General features: G+C 58.6%; 1 protein-coding gene across 1 annotated transcript in view; it reads right to left on the bottom strand.

Annotated features, from left to right (window-relative positions):
• CFAP46 (cilia and flagella associated protein 46) overlaps positions 1–21,005 on the bottom strand; it is a 56,293-nt gene extending 35,288 nt beyond the window's left edge. Inside the window, exons 1-22 of the mRNA XM_079793278.1 lie at positions 20,949–21,005; positions 20,549–20,673; positions 20,237–20,368; positions 19,524–19,588; positions 17,814–17,978; positions 17,300–17,423; positions 16,769–16,863; positions 16,054–16,164; positions 14,263–14,362; positions 13,842–13,940; positions 13,462–13,652; positions 11,515–11,743; positions 11,315–11,435; positions 10,605–10,728; positions 9,996–10,126; positions 8,833–8,957; positions 8,375–8,508; positions 6,794–7,006; positions 5,754–5,919; positions 4,769–4,918; positions 3,896–4,003; positions 3,106–3,272 (exon numbers count right to left, since the gene is read on the bottom strand). Coding sequence (XP_079649404.1) covers positions 3,106–3,272; positions 3,896–4,003; positions 4,769–4,918; positions 5,754–5,919; positions 6,794–7,006; positions 8,375–8,508; positions 8,833–8,957; positions 9,996–10,126; positions 10,605–10,728; positions 11,315–11,435; positions 11,515–11,743; positions 13,462–13,652; positions 13,842–13,940; positions 14,263–14,362; positions 16,054–16,164; positions 16,769–16,863; positions 17,300–17,423; positions 17,814–17,978; positions 19,524–19,588; positions 20,237–20,368; positions 20,549–20,673; positions 20,949–20,997 — 2,924 coding nt within the window. The 5' untranslated portion in view covers positions 20,998–21,005. The remainder of the gene's footprint in view (positions 1–3,105; positions 3,273–3,895; positions 4,004–4,768; positions 4,919–5,753; positions 5,920–6,793; positions 7,007–8,374; positions 8,509–8,832; positions 8,958–9,995; positions 10,127–10,604; positions 10,729–11,314; positions 11,436–11,514; positions 11,744–13,461; positions 13,653–13,841; positions 13,941–14,262; positions 14,363–16,053; positions 16,165–16,768; positions 16,864–17,299; positions 17,424–17,813; positions 17,979–19,523; positions 19,589–20,236; positions 20,369–20,548; positions 20,674–20,948) is intronic.
• Between the last annotated feature and the right edge of the window lie 2,230 nt (positions 21,006–23,235).

Here is a 23,235-nt window from a genome sequence, read left to right as displayed (position 1 = left end):
GCCCTGCCCGGGCACCAGCAGTTGCTGGAGATAGCATGTGGCCAAGGCCAGCATCACTCCCATCATCTATACACTCGCTGACTCTTTTTGCTTCCTTTGTACTTTTAGCTACAGAGGGAGGAATGAGGACATCTACAGCTACACTCAGTGGCCAGATTATTATGCGTTCAGAGATCATAATATTCTGGCCACTCAGTGTATAGCTATGAAGGTGCTTAAGTTTTGCTTCTTGAATTTTCAAGCACTGCTATTAAGTGTACACATATTTAGGATGTTTGTTTTCTTTCTTTCTTCCTTCCTTCCTTTTATTAATCCTTACCCAGTGATATTTTTCCATTGATTTTTTAGAGGGAGTGGAGTGGGAGAAACAGAGAGAAACATCGACGATGAGAAACACACTGATTGGTTGCCTCCCACACGGGCATTGAGCCTGCAACCGAGGTACGTGCCCTTGGCTGGAATTGAACCCGGGACTCTTCAGTCCGTGGTCAACACTCAATCTACTGAGCCAAACCAGCTAGTGCTAGGATGTGTGTGTTCTTGCTAATTTAACCTGCTATCATTATGAAATGCCTATCTTTATCTCTGACAATACAGCTGGGGTGTTTTAACATCGTCACACGCTGAGCCATGACGAGTGTTCGAAGAGTGCGTCTTTTCCCACGCTTTCACTTTTACCTGCGTCTTTCTATCGGAAGAGGTCTCTTGAAAACCGCTTCAGCTTCTGGTTGGGACTTGGTTTCCGTATTCGGCGGGACAAACTCCGTATTTTAACTGGAGTGCTGATCCATTTACATTTGACGGAGGTATTGACATGGTCTTGCTGCTCACCTTCCTTTGATCCCGTGTGCCCCTTGCTTCCTTCCTCGCCTCCGCCATTGGGGTTTTAGTTATACCTTCTTGTTTCATTATTTTTAGTATTGCTCTATGGATTACAGCATACACCCTTAACATATCATGGACTGCCTTGAATTAATTTTTTTCCTTTCGCAGGTGATGTGAGAACTCTCAATGACAGACTTCCATTTATCTCATTCCCATCCTTAGTGTTATCATTATCAAAGAGTTCCCTTCTACTTTTGTTAATAATCCACAATACCATGTATTTTTGTTCAAAACAGGCAAATGTCTTTGTAAGAATGTGAGCACCGAAGGGTAAACCCTATTATGTTAATGTTCCTCTCAATTCTTGAACCACACACGTGTCCACCTGGAATCACTTCCCTCGGCCCGAAGAATTTTCTTCAGTGTTTCCTGTCCTGTGGGTCTTCTGGAAAGGGATTCTCTTAGCTTCAGTTACTCTTGAAATGTATTGATTTTTGCCTTCCTTTTTTGAAGGCTCTTTTTGTGGGTAGAGAATTCTAGGTTGACAGGGTTCTGGTTTCTGCGTTGCTCCTGTTGAGAGGTCAGCAGTCCTGACCTTGTTTCCCTGTATTAAGTGTGTCTTTTCCCCTTCCAACCTCTTTCCAGGCTTTTCTCCCACCTTCGGTTCTCGGCAATTTGACCACAGTGAAAGCAGAAGTGGTTTTCTTGGTGTTCATCCTGCTTGCAGCTCATTGAAAATGCTGGATCCCTGGGTTATTTTTAATTCAATTTGAAAACATTTCTGTTGCTACATTTTATTGATTGATGGATGTTTTAGAGAGAGAGAGAAATATCCATGTGTTGTTCCACTTACTGATGCCTTCACTGGCTGCTTCTTGTCTGTGCTCTGACCGGGGTCCCTGCAACCTTGGCATAGCACGAGGGTGCTCTAACCACCTGAGCCACCCGGCCAGGGCTCGGCTGCCACATTTCCAAGCGGATGCATCTCTGCCCCCCTCTCCTGCCTCTGTCCCCCAGAGCTTCAGTTTTGTTCTTTCGGCTTCAGTTTAAATAGCCTGCTGACCCTCATTCAAAGTGGCATATCGCTTCTCCAGTGTTATTTCCAGGGTGAGTATTGTATTTTTCAGTTCTAGAATTTCCACTTAGTCCTTTATTATAGTTTTCATTTCTTTGTTGAAATTCTCCACCTGTGCATTAATTTGTCCTGTAAACATCCTTTTGTTTATTCTGAGTAGCTGTTTTAAGTGCATTGTGTTGTGTCAGGGTCTGTTGATTGTTTTTTCTATTCTAATGACTGTTTTCCTCCTGGTCTGGATCAGCTCCAATCCTGGCTCTGCCACCCACCAGCGGGGTGACAGCCTCGGCCTCAGTATCCCTGTCTGCAGCGTGGGAACAGCGTTGTGAGGGATAAATGAGGTGACGCATGCAGAGCCCTTGGAGGGTCCCTGTGTGTGCCCTCGGCATGTCCGAGGCACTGCCACGTGGGTCAGTGATTTCGACTTTCAGGAAACAGACTCAGGAAGTGAGCTGAAGATAGAACCTCAAGGAAAACAGTGTTTAGTGGAGAAATATTTATATTAGCAACAACGATTTTTAAAAGCCTCACCTTTGGAAATAGAGGAAAGATTCAGCACAACCATAATCTACCGACCAGCTGAATGGGGCCTGTGAGCCGTGAGCAAACTGTCAGCAAAATGAAGCGCCCTGTGGCCACCTGGGCCATCCCAGGACCTGGGCGGCGGCGGCCTCTGGGGAGCCAGCAGCTGGCAGCGCTCGGGCTGAGAGGGGCGGGGAGAGGGCATTTTCCTTTCACGGAAACTGCCCTTTAGTTACTTTCTAACGTACTTAGGGTGCCTTGCTGCCCACTCAAAATCCTGGTAAACCAAGCCCTTGTCTGTGGGGAAGGGCAGGGCATCTGTGAGCCCCTTTCCACCTCTGTGCCTGCCAGGCTGGCAGCTGGTGAGCTGCAGTGGCCTCAGGACCCTTCCGAGCACAGCTCTCCCGGGGCCCCGGGGTGGTGCTGTCCTGCCAAGTGGGGCTGGGACGGAGGCTGCACGGGCACCTGGCTGGGCTGCTGGGGATGCCCAGAGGTGGGTGGGGTCTGGTGAGGGGGGGTACCGCTCCGTAACCTCTACACAAGTCATCCCTGGTCCCCACGAGTGCCCCTACACACCGGTGTGTGGTTACGAGCATTCTTCATGTTTCTCCTGATGAGGGGGAGGCAGGGAGACAGCCACGTCACGGGGTCACCAGGAGTCAGGCGCCAGGGAGGCTACTCACGGGCTGGACATCTTCAGGTACTTAACGCCCATCTGGATGACCTTCTGCGAGCACGCCATGGTGACCTCGTGGTCGTGGGCGGTGTAGGCAAAGTGGCTCAGGCGGGCCAGCGTCTGCAGCTGGACCAGGGGGTCCGTCCAGTGGCACTCGGAGACCATCTTCAGCAGCTGTGCGGAGGGCGGGGGGGGGCGTTCTGTGCGGGGTGACCCCTCCGCCCACCGCGTTGGGTGCTGTCAGCTGGGGGCTACTTTACTTGCTGAAACCCTGCACCTCGCTGTGGCTTACGGAGTGATGTGATTCCAGAGAGACCCGTGGGTAAAGGGCCATCCCACGCCAACACCACCGAGGCTGAGTTACCGCATCACTAGTCGTGAACTTAGGCCCGGGCTCGGGCTCAGGGTCGCCTGTTGGGGGGCAGATGCCCCGGTGTCCACGCTGCCTCAGTATCCCCAGGAGCACCCTGCTCTACATGGAGCCACAGAGGAAACTCAGGGGGAAGGTGCCGAGTGACACTAAACTCAGGTGCCCTGAGGGGGACGACAGGTGTTGGTGAGCACGCAGTCACTCAGGCAGGCCAGGTGCCAAGGCTGGCCACGTTCGGCAAGGCCCTCTGACCCCGGCTCTGCCTCTGAGCAGCAGGATTGGAACATGTGGCCTCAGGTGGGGAGTTCTGTCTGGCGTGCCAACAGGACACCTGGTGGTGACTACCTGGGCCTCGGGGCACAGTGACACCTGGGGGAGGGGGTGACACCTGGGGAAGGTGACGCCTGAGGAAGGAGGTGACACCTACGTGAGACAAGGAGGTCACGGTGAAGTCCATGAGGCCCAGCCCGTTGCAGGAATACATCTCCAGGGCGACCAGGATTCTGGTCATGGAGTTGATGTCCTCGTTGGTGCCCTGAGGAAGGAAGCATGGGGTGTCATGAGTCCAGGGGACCCAGGGAGGGTCTGGGACATACCCTGTGAAATACCAGCTCTGTGGCAGCAATCAGAGCCATTTGTATAAAAGTTTGTCTCCCGGTGGCCTTCCCACACCATCAGGAGGCAGGAAGTGACGCAGAGTGGTCAGACGGCTGGGCGGATGGGCTGCAGGTGGAGGGCAGGCCACCAGCAGAGCGGGAATGGCCTTCCTTCCGTCCCCCTCCAATTGGCGCTCGATCCTGGCCGCTCAGATGCCCACCCTCACTGCCTCTCCGGTCTCCCTTTCCCCGTCCCAGTGCCCTCTGGCTCCTGGCAGAGCCCCTGGGAGGCTCCCTCTGCAGCCACACACCCATCTTCTCTCCGGGGCCCCACTTGCTCCCCCAGCCCCCCCTCCCACAGCCTTGTGTTCACAGCTCAGGGTCCCCTGATATCTTGCCAAAGCAGGCCCCCTGTGGCCTGAATGCACCTCCGAATAAGGCCACGGTGAGCACCACTGAGGGTGGTTAGCACCCCCAGAGGCCCAGTGGCTCGGTGGACATTTAGGAGAGTGACCAGTGGGCTGGGGGAAGGGGAGACACCATGGCCTGGGCAGATGGAGGGGCCGGGGCGGTGACTTCAGTGGGAGCAGCCCTCGTGGAGGGGAGCACCCTGTACCGAAGGGCACGGCCCGCTGTGCGCTGCCCTCCAGGCTGGCGAGGCCCCAGGGGAGGGAGACGGGGGAGAGGCAGCGCCCACAGCACACCTGCTCCTCCGGGCCCAGCCTCGTCCCGATCTGCTGCTGCAGCAGCTGCTTGGCCTTCACCCAGGTGGCGATGAGCTGCTGCCGGGCTTCGATGGGCACGACCTCCTCGGGCACCGTCCCATTGGTCAGGTTCAGGGCAAACTCGCAGACCTGAAACGAAGGCGTCCTTGTTCATAAAACCAGGACTCCAAGCAGAGAAACCTGAGCCAAGACCCAAATCATTAACCGTAAGTGGGCCTGGCTCTTGGTGCAGACGGCAACCGAGGCTTACACGCCTTCCAAGCCTGGGCCCGTCCAGAGCGGCCGGGAGCTGAGATCTCGGTGTGCGGCTCGCCCTCCCACGCCCTCACCCCTCTGGCATGCCCGGGGCAGCCACAGGGCGGGGGCGGCAGTGGCACGGTGGCTCCTCATGCCTTTCTTCTCTCCGAGGGCACCTGCTGAGTCCCACCTCCTCACCCCTCGGGGCAGCTGCAGGTCCTGCCGCTTCCCTGAAACTCACTAAGGAACTTGCTAAGATCCTCTGAACTAGAAACGGGTGATGGATTTGCCAATGCTTTTCCACATCCATCAAGACCGAGATTTTCCTCCTCCTCGTGGGTTCCTGCAATCGGGTGCACGTTGAACGGGAGGCGACCTTCACGGGACAAGTGCTCCCACTTGCTCACAGCCTCTGGCCACGCACGTGGTCTGTGGATGTGGTCCCGGCTGCTCTGTCCTCTCCTGGCTTCGCACCCCTATTGTCTGCTGTGCTAGAAAAGCCAGCACAGGCACACCCTGGGCCTGAGGGACGTCCGCTCCCTGACGCTGCTTCCTCGTTTTCAGAGAAAAGCCTGTTTTCCCGTCCTCGCTCAGCGCCCCTTTCCCGGCAGATGGACAGGCTGACAGTTTCACCCCCACTGCTCCCTGTCCTCACCCCGGGACCGGGACTGCGGTGAGGGGCCGCCCGCGAACCCGGCCTCCTGCTTGCTCGCACAGCGGGCTATACCTCCACTGCCGTTCTGATTTCAGAGATGGCTCCCTGGTCCAGTGGTGTGTGCAACGGGTTTGGTCGAATGACTTTTCTAGACTTTTCTGGCACCTGGGTTGGGATCCAGCTGATAATTAGGCCTCGAGCCAAAGCGTTGCAGAGCATCGCCAGTGTGAGGGGGTCGCTGGAACACAAGGTGTCAGCGGGTGAAGCACAGACGCGAGGCCTGAGTCCCCAGAGTCCACAACAGCTGTGCTTACGGGGTCCCCGTCTTCCGGGATTAAACAGGAAGGTGGCCGACACCAGGCGGCACCTGTTCAAGGAGCCGATCTCGGGCCTCGGGGGAGGCAGCTGGCTGGGACGGCCTGCTGTGGTGACACGCTGTCCCCTGGCACAGGTACCTTCACAGTGGAAGGCGACCCTGGGCCGCGTGGGCTGGACAGAAAGGCCGGGGTAGTGGTCAGAGAATTTCCATCAGTCACCAGAGCAAATGGGCTTGCACCGAACCTCCGTGGTTCTCACCAGAAACGAGGTGGCACTAAAGCGTTTAAAATGGTCACAGGTGATCTCCGTGCACTGAGAACTGGGGACTCGGATCTTCGTCTGCAACAGAAACGCGCTGCACGGCGGCCACGAGGCGGCCCGGGCTCGAGGCCCCGCAGGCGCCACGTCAGAGGCCGAGCCGGCCTCACACCCACCGGCGAAGGGAGGCCACTGGGCACCTCCTCGTTTCATGGCCCATTTTCTTTATTACTCATAACTTAAAAAAAAAAAAATCACATCCTATGTTGCCGCATTCTGACTCATTCATTCTTGAATTTCTACTTTAGCGTCAGAAACAGGCTGGGCTCCCAGGCCGGGCCCGGGCAGGCGTGCAGGCTCCCGGGAGCCTCCTGGATCCCCACACACTGCCCCGCAACTCAGAGAGGATAGTGTTTGGCTCAGGGGTGCACAGCTAGTAAATGGGGACCCTGGGATTGCTTGAGCAGCCCTCCCTGTGGCAGCACTAAAGAAGGGGGACACCCGCCCGACCCCAAAGCTCTAGCGCCAGGACCCACCCGTTGTGGCCGACGACCTTGACGATGGTCAGGAGGTGGTACAAGGCGTCCACCAGCTCCTTCTGCCGCCCGGCCACGATGAGATGGTGGTTGTGGTTCAGGACGTACACCATCGTGTTGTGCACGATCCAGGCTTCCTGAATCTCCTGTCCGATCTCCGCGGACCGCAGCCAGCAGTTCATGGCGTACTGCGACAGGCCCTCGATCCAGCTCCTGCAGGACCCACACGCCACGCTCGCCTCTGAAGCAAGACCTTCCCCAACGGGCAGCACAGACCCAGCGTGACGTCTGTCCAGGGCCCTGCCCTGGCTGTAGAGCGGGGTCAGAGAGGTGCCCCTGCTGGGGGGTGCCTGCCACGCTCTCTCCTAAAGGACCCTGGACCTGCCCAGTCCCCCTTCTCCACCCGGGACATCCCCCAGGCACGCACGCAAATCAGACCCTCTCGCTCGGTACCTGGTCTACAAAGTCCCAGCCTCCCCACCTGAGGGCAAAGTCCTGCCCCAGGGCCACCCGGCTGCCTGCCCACCCCGTGGCCGCCCCTCACACAGCGGCCCCTCTCCTCAGGGCGACCAGGTCCACTCAGCACTGTGGGCGAGTGACTGTCCACCTGGGACTGGGCATGGAAACCCTTTCTGTAAAGGGCCGGGCGGTGACCAGGCTTTGCAGCTCCTGGTCGTCTCTCTTGCGTATCTTCCTCTACGTTATTTCACAGATTTTTAAAATGGCAAAACCACTCAGCTCCTGGGCTGTACAAAACCAGGCCCTGGGTCAGATGGGGCCTGGCCCTGGTCTGCTGACCCTCCTGCAAATGGGAACGCCTGGGCCTGGGCCCCAGACAGGCGTGGCAGCCTCGCCTGGTGGCAGCTCTGAACCGACAGGGACGGGGGACCTTCCATCAAGTCAAACTATCTGCACAAAGTGGCGCATGCTCCCTTCCTGGAGCCGGCCGCTGGGGCGCCCCGGTGCACGCACGCCCTGGAGGCAGGCCCTCGCACTCCTCGCGCTCCAGGCGGGTGGCTGGGAGAGCCGCTGCCTGCATACCGGGAAGAGGAGAGCAGGCCTTTCTCCGCCCCGTCGCTGGGTGAGAACAGTCACATATGGCACAGCTCCCGGATGTGAGAATACATCCAGTCCCTCACTTTAAAAAATACTATTAGATTCAAAAACAACTCAGACTGTCATTATTAACACAGCCCCGCTTCCCACGGGTCCTGCTCGAGGCATCTCACGTGGGCGAGTCTCCTGGATGTGCCACGGGAAACGCTGTGTCATCCACACGGGAGCCGTCGCGGTGTGGCCCCGCACACCTTTCCCTCTGAGCCGATTACAGCGCTGCCCCTCGCTCCTCCCCAGCATCTCACTCTCACCAACAACGGGAAGGCCGGGATGAACACAAGTCCGAAACCCTGGACCGCAGTCTTGTGGCTGTTCTCACGCGGGACACCAGCCGCGCTCCTGGCTGGACACGGCCCTGCCCTCTACTCCACGCCTCCCCCGGCGGCCACAGGGCCCGCGCTTCACGGACAGACGGTGCCACAGGCGCAGAGGACACGGGGACCCCACCAGGCACACGGCCCCAACCTGTACGTGTTCCACTCAGAGTTCTCCTCGGGGGACTCGAGCACATAGCCTGCCGGGTGCTGGCTCAAGTTCTCGGTGGGCTTGGGATGGTCATTGAGCTCCACACCCTCTGACTGGAGCAGGTGCACAGTGGCCTGCATGGGAACAGTGCGGCGGGAGAGGTCACGGAGCCATGCCCTGTGCCAGGCACTAACTACTTCTAGGGGAAATGTATGGCAAACATGTCACATTTTGATTTCTGTTTCTCCCAGAAAACCCCCAGAACCCAGGTAACTCCCTATACATGATCTCATTTAGGGAGCAGAGGTGGGGACATGTAACACCACTGTCACCCCATCAGGTGGTGGGGTCAGGGCCGAGGGCTGTGCCCATGCTGGTGCCCATGCGGCCACCACGGAGGACTGAGCGGATGCTGGAGGGGACCCGGGCCCGCAAGCCGACCTGTGCACAGGACATACCTCGGCACTGATGAACCCCACCTCCGCGAACTTCCGCAGCAGGCTGGGGGACCCCGGCCTCTGTAGCAGGACCTGTGACTGGGCCTTGGCATCCATCGAGTCTTCCCCGCGCCGCCGCCTCCTTCCTGGGGAACAGCAGCGCTTCAGACGCGGCCACAGGTCACAAGGCAGGCGGCTGCCCCTCCCAGCTCTGGGTGGGCGGGTCTCTGAGGGCTGGGCACTGTGCCCAGGAGGGGGTGGAGGAAACTTCCCCAGGTGTGTGGGCCCCCGGGGGGTGGCAAAGGTGCCCCATCTCTAGCTGACCCTACAGACAGCGCGTTCTTGGTGTTGCTCGTACAGTTATCTCGCCAAGCCTGCCGCCCCTGCCTCCGGGGCCACTGCTCCCCCTCACAGGGCCCTGTGTCTTAGCTGCCCACCAGACCAGAGCCCCCAGGGACCTGCCCCTGGACTCCTCCCGGACCCAGCTGCCCCCACACTCCTGGGAAACACGCCTGCACGAGCTGCTCCACACTCAGCCTCGCCCACGCTGTCAGCCTCAGCCCTCGGCACTCGGCCCACATTGGGTCTCTCACGCACAACAGGTCCCTTCCCTTTTCTCACCCCAACAGCCCTAAAGTGACTGTGGACGTCAAATAAGATGATCGAATAGGAAGCCAGATGCACAAAGGAGCCTTGTCAGCAATAACGGCCCTGTGATCACTCTCACCGTCCCACTCTCGGGGTGACCCTGTGATCACCGTCACACTCACTGTCACACTCTCGGGGTGACCCTGTGATCACCGTCACACTCACTGTCACGCTCTCAGGGTGACCCTGTGATCACCGTCACACTCACTGTCACGCTCTCAGGGTGACCCTGTCATCACCGCCCTCTCACCATCACACTCTCGGGGTGACCCTGTGATCACTGTCACATTCTCGGGGAGTGACCACATGATCACTCACTCTCCCGGGATGACCCTGAACTCACTGTCTCCCCATCGTGAACAGTGTCCGCAGCCAGCTGCAAACATCTGTAAAATTCTGTTTGCACTTGAAGGCCCACTGGACTCAAGTCCTTGCACTCTGACCCTTCCCCTCACTTCAGGACCAACCCCAGCCTCTTCCAGGGCCGGGCTCACAGCCTGGCAGTGAGCTGGGTGCTGACGGCGGGTTGCGCCTACCTTTCTTCGCCCGTGCCATCTTCTTCACCTTGACGCTGTCGTACAGGAGGCAGAAGCGGCTGGCCGTCCGGCAAACATCCCACACACCTTGCTTCCGGGCCACCTTGGCCAGCTCTGCCCAAATCAGGACTCTGCTCACCAAAGACCCAAACGAAGGGAAATGTGAACTTGGCTGCGGCTGGCAGAAGCAGAAACCACTAGAATGACTGCTGCTGAGAAGAAGGCACTGGTGGGTCTACAGTTTCAAGGTTGCAAAAAGCAACGTGAGACAATCAATGCTCACAGCCAGGGGCTGGAGGCAACAGGGTGGCCTGGCAGGGTGGAGCTGTCCCCGGGGGCCGGGGTGAGAGGGTAGGGGGTGCCCGAGCCCACTGTCAGGGCAGCCACGCCCCCGTCGTTTATTTAACATGCTTGGTCTCAGGGGCAATGGGGTGGTTCCCTGCCAGGCCCCCAGCTGTGCGCTTCCTCCGGCCGGCCTCCTGGACGCCACGTGGGACCAGGGCCGCAGTCAGCTCAGCCATCACAGACGGCTGCTCTCGAGTGACAGCCGCCTCATGGCTCGGGGGCTTGGCTGTGTGTGAGCCTGTCCTTCTCCGGGTCCCCACTCACCTCTCCTTCTCATTCTCGTTCCCCAAGCGCCGCAAATGGCCGGCAGCTTTCTCCACGCTGATGATGTGGTGCCGCGCCTTGGCGTAGAGGGCGGTGAACCGGCCCCTGTTTCTCCCGGTGGAAACTGAGGACAGAAACGAGAGCAAACGAGGCTGATGGCATGCAAGGGGTCACGTGACGTGGAGGGACTGCACCTCCATTCACGGGATGATCTGTGCAGCCACAGTCACAGCAACCCCAGGGCTCTGGGCTCGGACAGAGTGTAGAGGGGCCCTCCTGGGACATTTCTAGCCTTTTGATGGGAGTTAGGTCGAGCTAACTGTGCCTGTGTGTGGGGCAGGGGGGAGAGCTGCCAGGCCGCTGGGCACAGCGTGTTGCAGGCTCGGCCTGGTCACCCTGCCCTACTCTGTCCCGTGGCAGTGCCACCCAGGCCCCAGTTGGCTCTCCCTCATGCCGGTGCCTGCCCAGCGCCTGCCATCCCCACGCCCAACACCAGGTGTCTGAGCAGCTTGGTGTTGGAGGCTGCCCCTCCTGGCACACAAGCATGAGCCCTGAGAGCTCAATGTCAGGGCCCGGTGGGCAGAGGGCCCGGTGGGCAGAGGGCACGGTGGCCGGCTCAGACCTCAGGTCCCCCCTGGGGCCGGGCGCAGGGGGAGCTCGGGCTCTGCCCGCACCGGAAGCTCGTGCCCCGGGGGTGAGGCGGCACCTGCCTTTGGTCTCGTTCTCGCTGTCGAGCACGATCTGGAAGGTGTCGGGGGCCAGGGCCAGGCCGGCATTCACCAGAAGGGCCCGCTTCTTCCGGACGCTGTCTTTGGGCATGGCTTTCTTGGCCTGAACGAGGAGGAGATGGTTCCGGTCCTCCCAGAGCGCTCTCGGGCTCTGAAGAGGCGCGCGGGGCCCCGTGCCGCACCTGCTCGATGGCCATGATGGCCTTGTCCTCGGCACGCTCGGGGGACTGGTACAGCATGGAGCAGAGGCGCAGCCGGTTGAAGGCCATCTGGAGCTTCTCCTGGTACAGGCCCTGGCTGTCCAGCCTCATGGCCTTCTGCAGGTGCTCCATGGCGGGCTCCAGGCGGTCCTCGTCCTCCTCGATGTGCGCCATCTCCATGTGCACTTGGCACCGGAGCAGGACCATGAGGCTGGAGAGCAAGCATGGTGTCATGGGGCGCGGGGCACGCTGGCCGCCTGCGAGGGCCTCGGGGGCCCCGTGCAGGGGGCCTCCACATCCTGCAGGTGCCACCTCCCTCGCTTCGGGGACGCGCACAGAGAGAGGAGGTCCCTGCCGACCACAGGAGGCCCGAGCCCTGCAGGCGACAGCAGCCGGGACCTGGCCTCCAGGACTGAGCAGCAGCAGCTCAGCGAACCAGGGTCCTGCTAGCAAGAGCCGCTGTGAGTGAGGGACGTGTGACGCCGGGGCTCGCCACCTCCGTCCGCCGGTGCACGGCTCTCAGTGCTGCCAACTCAGTGCTCCCCACTCTCCGGCAGCCCTGCCTCTGCCCGCTGGTCTCCTGGGCTCAGGCACTCACACCCACTGCCCCCTGGTCTCCTGGGCTCAGGCACTCACACCCACTGCCCCCTGGTCTCCTGGGCTCAGGCACTCACACCCACTCACACGGCACCTCGCCCCGTGGGCCCATCCCCGCCCGGCGCTCGTTCCTGCCGCCCCGGTGTGGGAACCACGGGCAGCGGGTGGGGCCGGAGACCACATCTCAGCAGGAAGAGAGTTCCTCAGGGGCTCCTCCTTCCACAGCTCACGAGACCCAGCTCACGGCCCTGCCCTGGACATAAGCATTCTCAATCCCACAAATCTGTCCAATAAAAGTCCTTCAAGACCCAGAAATGACGCAGCATGATGGAGGCATACACACCACAGGTCCCCATAACCTCAGGGTCAGAGGCAGGGAGAGCCCCACGCACAGGGGGCTGGGCTGCTGCCTGAGGGAGCTGGCATCATGGCCAGGAGAGGGCACCTCCGATACCCCCAGCATCCCAGCTATGCCCCAGGGAGGTCCCTGCTCCCCATCAGGAAACCGGAAAACAGACTCTGCATCCAGAAACGGACCATTCCCAGGCCCGAGGCAGGGACAGAGGCAACAGAACAGAGCGGGTCAGCACCAGTGGGACTCCTCTGGGCATAAGCCCGGAGTCCCAAAGACTCCTCTCGGGACAGACGAGCCGAGGAGCCGGCAAGCTGACAGGCACACACAACCAAGAGGTCTACGCAGCAGAACAGCTCGCGCCAGGGACAAACTGGCAACCGCTCACTGGAGGGGGCCTCCCTGATGATGGTGGCGAGCAGAGCCGATTCCCACGAGAGAATCCCAGCCGCCAAAACAGGATGGATGGGACCAGCGGAAAAGGCCTGAGAGTGATTTTCGGTTACTTCTGCTTCCGGCCGTGATGCCAACCGTACAGCTGGACCTGGTACCCCGAGGAGCTGCTCCCAGCACTGGCCAGGGCAGCGCTGATTGCAGGCCCTGGAGACGAAACTCAGGACGGAGCCCGTGACCGCCGCCGCGGGTGGGGACGGCGTCCCGTGGCACGGGCTCTCAGGGTCTGACCTGAATCTGGCGATGTCTGACCCCGAGGGCTCACGGGCCCAGGCTGGCCCTCGGCTGATGCGAGCAGGTATTGAGGGCAGCCTGACCCTGCTCGGGACCAACTGCTGCCTTATCCCTCCCGCAGCCCCTGCAGCCCTCCGTAAGGACGGGTGCCTTCCCCTGCTGGCGGCACCCTGGGGAGAATGAGCTGGATTCCATCCTCATCCCTGGTGTGGAAGAATTCTGGCCTCGCTCTCTCCCGCCCACGTGTCGCCCCTCTCGGAGGGCACGGCCCGGGGCGCAGACGCACGCGCTACCTGTCCACCTTCTCCAGGATCTCTGCGATGTTGGTCAGCGGCTTGCGCAGGTGGTGCCGCAGGTTGTGCTGCAGCAGCGGGAGACACAGGTTCCACTGGGTGGTGCACACCACGTGGATGACCTGGGGGTCGCCCAGGCGGATGGCTCGCTGCAGCGCAATGTCCAGCCTCTGTATTATATTCAGCTGCGTCTGCACAAAAGACAGTGACCGGTTTGGGGGCTTGGAAGACGGGTACCGGTCACCTGCTTCGGGTGGAACCTGGGTGGGCCCCTGGGAAGTTTGAGGGTCAGGGTGAGGTCTCTGCCATGTCCCCAGCACCCTCAAATGCGGCACAACCTCGGCTCTCACAGCGGGCGGGAAACCCTGCTCAGGGTTTACCTCCACAGCCACTCGCATGTAGATTTTAATTTTACTTTCGAGTCTTAAAGCTTCTAATTCATACTCCAAGCATTCAATCTCGATCAGCTTCCCAGGGTCCTGCAGAACGCAAACAGGGAGATTTTTCATGAAGGCAATACACATTCATTAACTTCAACGACAATTTTAATTAACTCAATGTACCAGGTAGAAAATCAGCAAATAAAAATCAGAACACAAGAATATATTTTAAAATTTTAAATGTTTATAAAAGATACAAAGATTTAAGTGAAAAGGCTAAAAAAAATTGTACCTCCTGAGCTGCACACAACGAAGACGGAGGGAGACGTGCCCCCTGGGCTCCTGAGCCTTCCCCTTCCCTCCCCCTTCCCGTCTGATCATGGCGGGCAGGTGCCCACACCCACCGTCACCGGCCACTTACTTTGCTGTCAATGTCCTTCAGGTCTGAGAGGCAGCTGGCGGCGACATCCTCACACTTCAAGGTCAGAGAAAGATGAGCTAAATCAAAAAGCAACGAGAGTCTGGAAACAAAAGCAGAGCAGCAACGCATCAGCAGGTGCCGGGAAGTCGCCCCGCTGGCCGCACGGGCGTCCCGTCGGCAGGCACCGAGGCAGGAAGTAAGAGGAGAACAGGTAGCCTGGCCGGCAGCTCGGCGGCTTAGAGCGTCATCCTGATACGCCAAGGTTGTGGGTTTGATCCCTGGGCCACGGTGCATACAAGAATCAACCCATGAACGTATAGGTAAGCGGAAGAACAAACGATGCTTCTCTCTCTCTCTCCCTCCCTCCCTCTCTCCAAAAATCAATAAATTTTAAAACCATCTTTAAAATATAATAAAATGTCCATGGCAATGCCAAGGACCTATGACGGCCTGAGCAACTCTGAGAAAGGACACAGTCAGAGGACTAACCTACCTGACTGTAGGACACCACAGAGCTGTCAGCGCCAGGAAGTGGCCCTGGTGTAAGACAGGCCGGGTTTCTCAGCTTTGACCTCGGGACCGGGTCATTGGCTGGGTGGGGGGCCTGTCCTGTGCGTGGCGGGATGCTGAGAGTCCCCACGTAGTGGCAACGGAGTGTCTCCAGACACGGCACGTGCCCCTGGACAAGCCCACACCCTCCGGCCCTTTCCTAGACCCTGTCGCTGCCCTCACAGGAACGCCCATGGCTGTGTGGTGTCACCACCCTCCCCTGGCCCAGCCTTGGGAAGAGGTGAGTCCCTGGGGTCCCACTCTCCCTGCCTACCCCGTCCTCCGCCCACTCTGCCCCTGGACTGACAAGGGCCCTGGCAGGCCCAGCCTCCCGCCTCCCCACCCCGCCCTCCCTGAGCTCCGGCCACACGGGCCTGCGGCCCACGTAAGAAAGAAGAACCCACCAAGGTAGAAATTACTGGCTTTAGGCCTTCCTGGTTTCCCCACTCGAGGTGTCAGCCGGCCCCGGAGGGTCAGGCTGAGGAGGAACCTGAGGCGCACAGCAGGTGACTGCGCCTGCGTCCCCAGCAAGCAGAGGGCACACCTTCGCTTCCAGGCCAAGGACAGCAACCCGAGGCTGACCGCACTGAGCCGCGAGGAAGCTGAGTGCCAAGCCTGCTCTGGACGCCCTCTTCGCCTCACCGCAGCGAAGCTACGAGCTCTTACTAAAGCGACCGGGAGCCATCTCAAGTCCTGGGGGGCCTCATGGGCGCATGGGGAGAGGCTGCGTCACAGGGCGGGTGGGGACAGCACCCTAGTGCGTGCTCTGCCAAGTTCACGGGCCGCCCAAGGGGGTGCCCAGCAGGGACAGGGGACGCTGCTTTCAGAAAATGCCCCACTCCCAGGAATTCAAGCCAGGATCGTCCGAAACTCTGAACAGGCTCAGCGGGTTCAGGGACCTGGGCGCACAGCACTGAGAAGCTAACAAGCTGGGAGATGGCGGGCAGCCCTTCGGGAAGGTGACCTTGAAAAGCACTTCTGCCAGAGTCCATCTGATTTTCAAAAGTACGACGTGACGTTCCATATCCCCAGTCTCCCCAACAGCACAGGCCTCAGGACAACGAGAGCTAGAGGACGTGCCCTGCGGCCGGAGGAAGCACGCGTGGTGGGTGCGGGGCGGGCGCAGGGCGGGCGCGTGGGTGGAAGCTGCGGTGCTTCCTGTACCATTCATTCCCTTTCTCCCCCCCTCACCAGATCTCGCACCGCCACGTGCAGCTGTGAAACTAGCGCATAAACACGTACTTTTCCTCTTCCGTCGACGGGGGGCTCTGGTGATTATAGGCGTCTAACCGCTTATAGGTGCTCTTCAGAATTTTGTTGGCATCTTCAGGTAAATCATTTTTATCCAATTTCCTAGAATTAATTCAAACACAAGTAACCCAGCTCCTGTTGGGTTTATTCAGATCATCCTAAAAAAATACTCCGAGTCCACGAACCTGTTTCTCCCACCGAACAGAGGCCTGAAATGAAGCCACCTCCTTTCTCTCCTCGGCTCCTGGTCGACTCCTCACGCGCCTCACGCGCCCCCACCCCCAGGCCCGGCTCTCTTCCTACATCCCCGAAAACTAAAACACCCCGGACACCGTGCACCAGCCCCTCCACCGGGCCAGCCGCACACACAGAGCCCGCCGTGCGGGATGCCGAGCCTTCGCACTGGCTGCCCGGGGACCCAGGCCTCCTCACTGCCCTGGCCTCTCCCCTACGCTGGCATCTCGCCCCCCCTTCCCCCCTCCACGGCAGCAGGTCTGTGCCTGGGTACAACGCCTCTCCCTGGGCCCTCTCGCTGCTCCGGCAGGGTCTCACCCACTCTTCCAGCTTTGCTGGGTCTCCTGGCCAGGCTCCAACCTCACCTGGGGTGAAGCCTCCCTTCACGGCGGTCCTGCAGCTCCTCCCGCAGGCACAGCAGAGAGAGGGCCCCGGGAAACCTCACGCCTGCTCTCCCTCCCTAAACACTTACTGTTTTAGCAAGTTAATGTGGAAAATGATGGCCAGGTTAATGGAGCTTTTCTTCTCTTCCTTTAACTGATGCTGGTCCATCAGTTCATGACGTACCTGTTGTAAAATGGAACGGGGTATCAGTCCAGGTTTCGGTGAGGGAGCAGGTAGAGATCGGATACCGCGGTTAGCTATTCCTTGGCAAATATTCCTTCTTTAACATGAACATCTGCAATTAACAAGTATCTTTTCATTAATTATGCTTGGGACTTAGTGTTTCATCTCTAACTTGATTTCCAGCACAAAATGGGATAGATTATGAATGCTCTTCACACACGTTGCTCTGGTCATTACTTTACTTTCCAGATTTGCCACCGTCTTTGAACGTCAATGCCGTGACAGAGGAAAGACTCAGAGTCGCGGTGAAGAACAGCTGTTGTTTGTGGTGTTTGTGTCTGCGGGCGCTGTGTCCCTCGGTGGCTGGACCTGCGAGCTGGTTTTTATACAGTTTCTGACCGAAGACACTGTCTCCATGTTTAACCTGCCGGCTCACCATCACAGAAAACAGCTGCTGGTATCTGTGCGGCGCGTGCTCTTTTATGAAGGGCGCCGCCGTGGTGCAAAACTTCGCGGCCTCCTCTTTCCTTCCGGCTTGTAGATAACACTCCAGAAGCTCCCTGGGAAACATAAAAGCAGCGGATAGAAAATGCTGGGGAAACCGTTTTCTGTCGCAAACGTCTAATAAGCTATTATGCTTGTATTCCTTTCATGTTTCACAGACTTCGGAAGTCAGGGGCGGGCCAGCTCCTTACCCCGAGCCATCGTCCGGCTTGGCGGGGATGGGGATGGGGAAGGGGATTGGACTATGGGACAGGCTCACATTCCCTGTGTTTTGAGTCAAAGCACACGTCCCGTTGTAACACCCATGTGATGTCATCTACAGTTAGAAACGTCTTCAGACACGTCACACAGAGCAGGACCCTCACTACAGAGCTGGAGCGGTGACCTACGCCTGCACCGGGCATGATCGCCCACTGGGCGAGCGCAGGGCGGGCGCCTCCACTCACAGCATCAGCTCCGCCTGCCAGTCCTTGTCCTCTTCCTCGGTCTGGTTTAACACGCTCACGATCTGGGAGAGGCTGGAGATCAGGTACTGATAATACCCAGGCTTGAGAAAGGGCCTCACCATTTGCCAGTAGAGGACGGATGCATTATAGACCAAGAAGTAATACCTGCGGCACGAGAGGAGGAAGTCTGAGACAGGTGGGAGCAGAGCCTGTCCCCAGCCCTCTTCGGGGAAGAAAGCTGAAGCCCTCTGTCCCCAGCAGATGGCAGCAGTCCCCTCTGAGACATAGGGCCCGCACTGCATGAACAAACATGCACGGCCCTCCCAGGGCAGCCTGGTGCCCGGCTCAGACACCAGCTCAGCCCCGGCCACGATCGCCCGGCCACGGGCTCCCGATGCCAGACTGGAGAACACCTCACTCAATTCAGTCACTCCACAAAGTACCCAGCTTCCCATGAAAATATACCACTGAGCAAGGCCTCCATTGGCTCCCAAGGAATAGACAAGAACAGGCAAGAGCAGAGAGAATCAAGGAAGGCTTCCTGGAGGTGACGTCCTGCTGAGACCCAAAAGGTGACCAGGAAATCAGCCAGGAGAGCAGTGCAGGAAAAGAGGACTGGCAGGTAGAGGAGGGAGAGCAGAGCCTTCGGGGAGCAGGCTGTGTGTGCACACAGGAAATGCAAAGTGTGGGGGGTCAGGGCACCCCTGGGAAGCTGGGCTTCGTCCTGAGGGCTGCAGGGAGCCACCTGAAGGACTGGGTTCAGAATCACAGGGACTGATTCGCTGCTTTTTATACAGGCCTCTCTGGGGGGGGGGGGGGGCGCGGTTGGGGACTCTGCCTTGTAGGACCTCGGGTGTCTGGCCCTTAGATGCATGCGTGATGCTAATTAACGCTATCACCCAGGAAGGAGAAGGACTCGGGGCGCTGGCAGTAAGACAAGGCTGCTGGTTCCTTTGTGGGTTTGCTCAGAGCCCCCAAACCCCTGGCATGCAGCAGTGGCCAGGCCCCTCCGTGACAATGCCCACCGCTCCCGCCTCCTGGCCCCAGGGCATGGTCCCCTGGAAACACCCCCTGTCCTTAGAACCTCTGGCTTGAGGCCACCGGGCTTCCCTGTCTGCAGGTCCCCACTGAGGGAGCCTGGGGGCTGGGTCCTGCGTCTCCAGCACCTATCACAGGGGCCAGCCAGGGAAGGCCATCCGTGGCAGGTAGTGGGACAGTGAGTGAGCGAGCCCAGGATTTAAGCTGAAATCTCCTTAAAATGTAGTGTCCTATCTAAAAAGGTTGCGTGCAAGCTCATATCGTGTTTTTGATGAAGCAAGCATTAATTAAGAAGAAAACTGTGTTGGAGTCTCAGCCAAATCACCTCCACAGACGTGAGGCCTGGGCCCAGGTGGTGGCGGGGGAACACAGGCCAGTGCGGGCAGCGCAGGGAGGGAACGGAGACGCTGAGCCCCCGAGAGGCCCGGGACTGGTGAAAAGAGGCCCACAGAGGAAGCTGGTGCAGGGCACCCCCAGGTCCCGGAAACCGCTGAGCAGAGCAGAGGGAGCAGCTACCGGGACTGTGCCCTCAGCCCAGCTCTACCTTAGAGACGTGGGTGACACTGTAAGGGCACTAAACACACAGAGCAAGGAACAGAGAGAGCCACTTGGTAGATTCTGGCCTAAACCTTTTGCACAGTCCCCGTTGGGAGCCACAGAACCATGGCCTACCTAGGTTCTCCTTTGGCGAAGTTGATCACTTTCATGTACTGAGTCACGCAATTTTCAAACTCCTCCTAGAACATCAAGAATTGCACAATTAGCCCTGGCCGGTTTGGCTCAGCGGACTGAAGGGTCCTGGGTTCGATTCCGGTCAAGGGCATATGCCCGGGTTGTGGGCTCCATCCCCAGTAGGGGGCGTGCAGGAGGCAGCCGATAAGCGATTTTGCCTCATCATTGGTGTTTCTATCCCCCTCTCCCTTCCTCAAAAAAAAAAAATATTTTTTTAATGACTTTAAGGTTTGTGTAGCCTGACATAATTTTGGAAGGGGGTGTTAAATATTAACTGTTGTGATCCAAGATGTGGAATTTTGAGGAGAATCAAGGCAACCTCCTGGGGGAAGCAGAGTAGGACAGACACCTCATCTCACTGACAATATTGAGAGTGTCCATGTCAAGCCTCCTGGTCCACAGGAACTAAAGGAAAATGCAGGGCGCCCTGGCTGGTCTGTCTCAGTGGATAGAGCGTTGGCCTGCGGACTAAAGGGTCCCAGGTTCGGTTCCCGGGGCTCGATCTCCCCCCCACCCCGCCCCGCCACTAGGGGGCGTGCAGGAGGCAGCCAATGGATGATTCTCATCATTAATGTTTCTGTCTCTCTATTCCTCTCCCTTCCTCTCTGAAATCAATAAAAATATTTAAATAAGCTCCGGGAACCGGCTCTCACCAGATTTTCGGTGGACTTGGGGGCACACAGCTGGGCCCTGCACAGGTGCGCTCGGCCCAGAAACTGGGTGACCGGCCCCTTCACCTTGAAGTACATCTGGATGCAGTCCTCGCTCACCTCTGGCTGCCCCATCTGCAAGAGAACACCGCCCTGTGGCTGCCTCCTTCCCAAAAACACAAGGCAGAGCTGGAGGATGCCCCAGGGGGCGGGGCGGGGGGGGGGGGGGTCCGGCCGTCTCTCCCGAGGGCACCCACCAGGCGCTGTGCCCTCCCCCGTCCTTCAGCTTCCGGCAGAAACCCCGGGGACAGTGACCTTCAGGGCCTGCTCGGCGCACAGAACGAACAGGTCGGGGCTGAAGCTCTCGGTGGGGTCAAACTCGGATTTCCCCAGGTTGGCGGACTTAATCAACTCGTACGCCCTCTTCAGGGAGGTGGCATCTGTCAGGACAACCGTTGAGGAAGGCTGGTGAGCACTGAGCAGCGAGGGGCCGTCAGAGGGTCCCAGAGGGGCCTGGATCAGGCTGGCAGCCCGCCGCGCCCCTGGGTGGCCGCCTGCAGGGACAGGATCCTCTCGGCACGGCCCCGCCCCCAGCGGCGCGGCGGCGGAGCCTCAGGTTCAGAATCACAGCCTCCCGGTACCCGCTCCCGGGGTTGTGGGGGGAAAGGGGGTCCCCAGGGTCCAGAAGGATCTCGGAGTCCGGGTCCCCGCCCACCCTGGTGGCTCTCGGCGCGGGCCAGCTCCTGAGTAATGACCAGGTCCATGGCGCCTCTGCCCCGGCGTCTTCCTCAATCCCTAGCAGCCGCTGGCGGTTGCCTAGCGACAGGGGGACGCGGACCGGTCCCTACAGGTCGGCAGCGGGGCCACACTTGTCGGGAAGCGAACTCCCCCCGAGTCTACCCTATGCAGGCTCCCCAGCCCCGGAGAGTGAGAGCCTCCAGGGAGCAGAGCAGGGCTGAAAACTACCCAGAAACACAGCTTATGAAAAGCTGTCCCGGCTTATCAGACAGTGACAAACAGTGGCGTGTGACAGCTAGGCGGCTAGAGAACCCTACCTCACTCTTACACCAAAATAGCTCTAGAGGTATCAAGAAGCTAAATAGAAAATAAAATGAGACCAAAAATTTCCCAAATAAAGCAGATAATTATAAAAATTCTTGGTCTGGGAATAAGTAGGGTACAAAACCCAGAGACTATAAAAGAAAGGGTGATGGATGACCCCATAAAAATTCTAAGTGATAAAAACCTCTTTGAATAACCGAGGAAACATTGGCAACACAGCATCCAGGCAGAGGGCTGATTTCCTTAAAACCCTACAAATCTGTAGGCAACTATCCCAGCTCAGCAGACCAACCAGGGAAGCAGACACCAGCGGCATTTAAACATAATGATCTCATAATAAAGAGTAATATGAATCCGAAGAACAAGATAGCATCCTTCACCTACGGGTTGGGAAAGAGAAAAAAGGTTTGACAAGACAGCAGTTTGGGGAGAATGTGGGAAAACGGAAGGTCATGTGGGAGAATAAGCTGGTGCCACCTCTAAGGAGGGCAACTTGGGAATATCTGTGGACATTCCCAATGCACACTCCCCTTTTCCCAGAATTCCACTCCCCCAACCTCTAGGCGTGACTCAGAGTGAGCCCCAACTCCCTGCTTCTCTCTGACCTGCGACCTGCCACCTGCCCCGTTTGGGGACCCCAGTCAGCCCTTGGAAGGCTCCAGGCAGCAGCTCCTGGGGGGCCCTGGTCAAATAAGGATGTCAGGGTGTCACTGGAATCAAGTAACTGTGGGGAAGGGGTAGAGAGGAGACTTACCTTTCAGAGTGATGCTCTACTCAAGAAAGAAAAGGCTATTTTGTAAGACTGTGGCCAGCACTGACGCCCCCTCACCTGTGGCTCAGAGCAGACCTGTGAAGAGAAATGTGTAATGAGATGAAGAAGGACTGGAGGAACAAAGGGACAGAGGAAGGAAAACCAGGACAGACAGCAGGGCTGGAGCCAGGCTGGGCCTGCAGGCCAGAGAGGTACAGAGTGGAGAGGACGCCCGCTGCAAGGAAGGCTGGGTGGGTCTGAGTGCCTGGTCACTTCCTACAATCCCAGGAGGCCAGGGCGTCTTCATTCATTCCACAGGCAGGGCACAGGTGGAATCCTGCCTCGGGGCTCCGAGGGTCGCTGCAGGGTGGGGACACGGGCTCAGAACAAACCCAGAGGCTCAGGCCCCACTCGGTTCATTCCTCGCTGAGCAGCTGCAGGCCACGCTGGTAAGTCAGGGACCCGCCCGAGTCTGGGGGCTGAGATAGAGAGATGGTGCTGAGTGGGGGGCACGGGGCTGGTGTGTGGTGCTGCTTGGGGAATGGCACCCGGGGAGGCTTTAGGATATTTCACTGCCCAAACCTCCGAGTTTGCCTCCTGGGCTCTGCTGGTCTGTGGAGACGGTCTTTTCCTGCGTTTGGGGGAGAAAGAGCCTCCACCTCCTGGCCCTGCAGCTCTGCTCCCTGAGGCGCTGGCTGGTATTTTTAGCCACCTATTCAGGGGGCCCTCCCTCCCTCCTGCTAATGGCCTCGGTATGAACGGTATGAACGCACTTCCTATTACTCTCCCAGCACCACACACAGCAGGCAGCTAGCTGTTCAAATGCAACATCAGTCGGCTCTGATGGGCTGCACAGTGATGTGATAGAAATAGAAGATTTCACCATCTACCCATCCAAGTTGGCGACTAAATTGGGATGTCAGCTATGACCCCGCCACCCTCGCACACAGACGGTGACAGCTGTGCTGAGCCAATGGCCCTGCCCTCCAAGTGCCTGCATTCCCTGGGGCACCGTCCTTGCTGTTCCCTGATGTCCTGGCACTGGGCAGCCTTTTGGTGGATACCATGGGGCCCCTGCAGGGTCTGGGTCCTTCAGGTGAGCCCCACTGTGGGGACAGAGAGAACATTTTGGATTTGTGTCTATTCTTAAGGTTTGTCTGCTCCTGGAGGCCTGGGGGCCGCCTCTGTT

This window comes from Cnephaeus nilssonii, assembly GCF_951640355.1.
Source record: "Cnephaeus nilssonii genome assembly, chromosome: 16".
Classification (NCBI taxonomy): domain Eukaryota; kingdom Metazoa; phylum Chordata; class Mammalia; order Chiroptera; family Vespertilionidae; genus Cnephaeus; species Cnephaeus nilssonii.
This window is presented reverse-complemented; position numbering and strand designations above follow the sequence as displayed.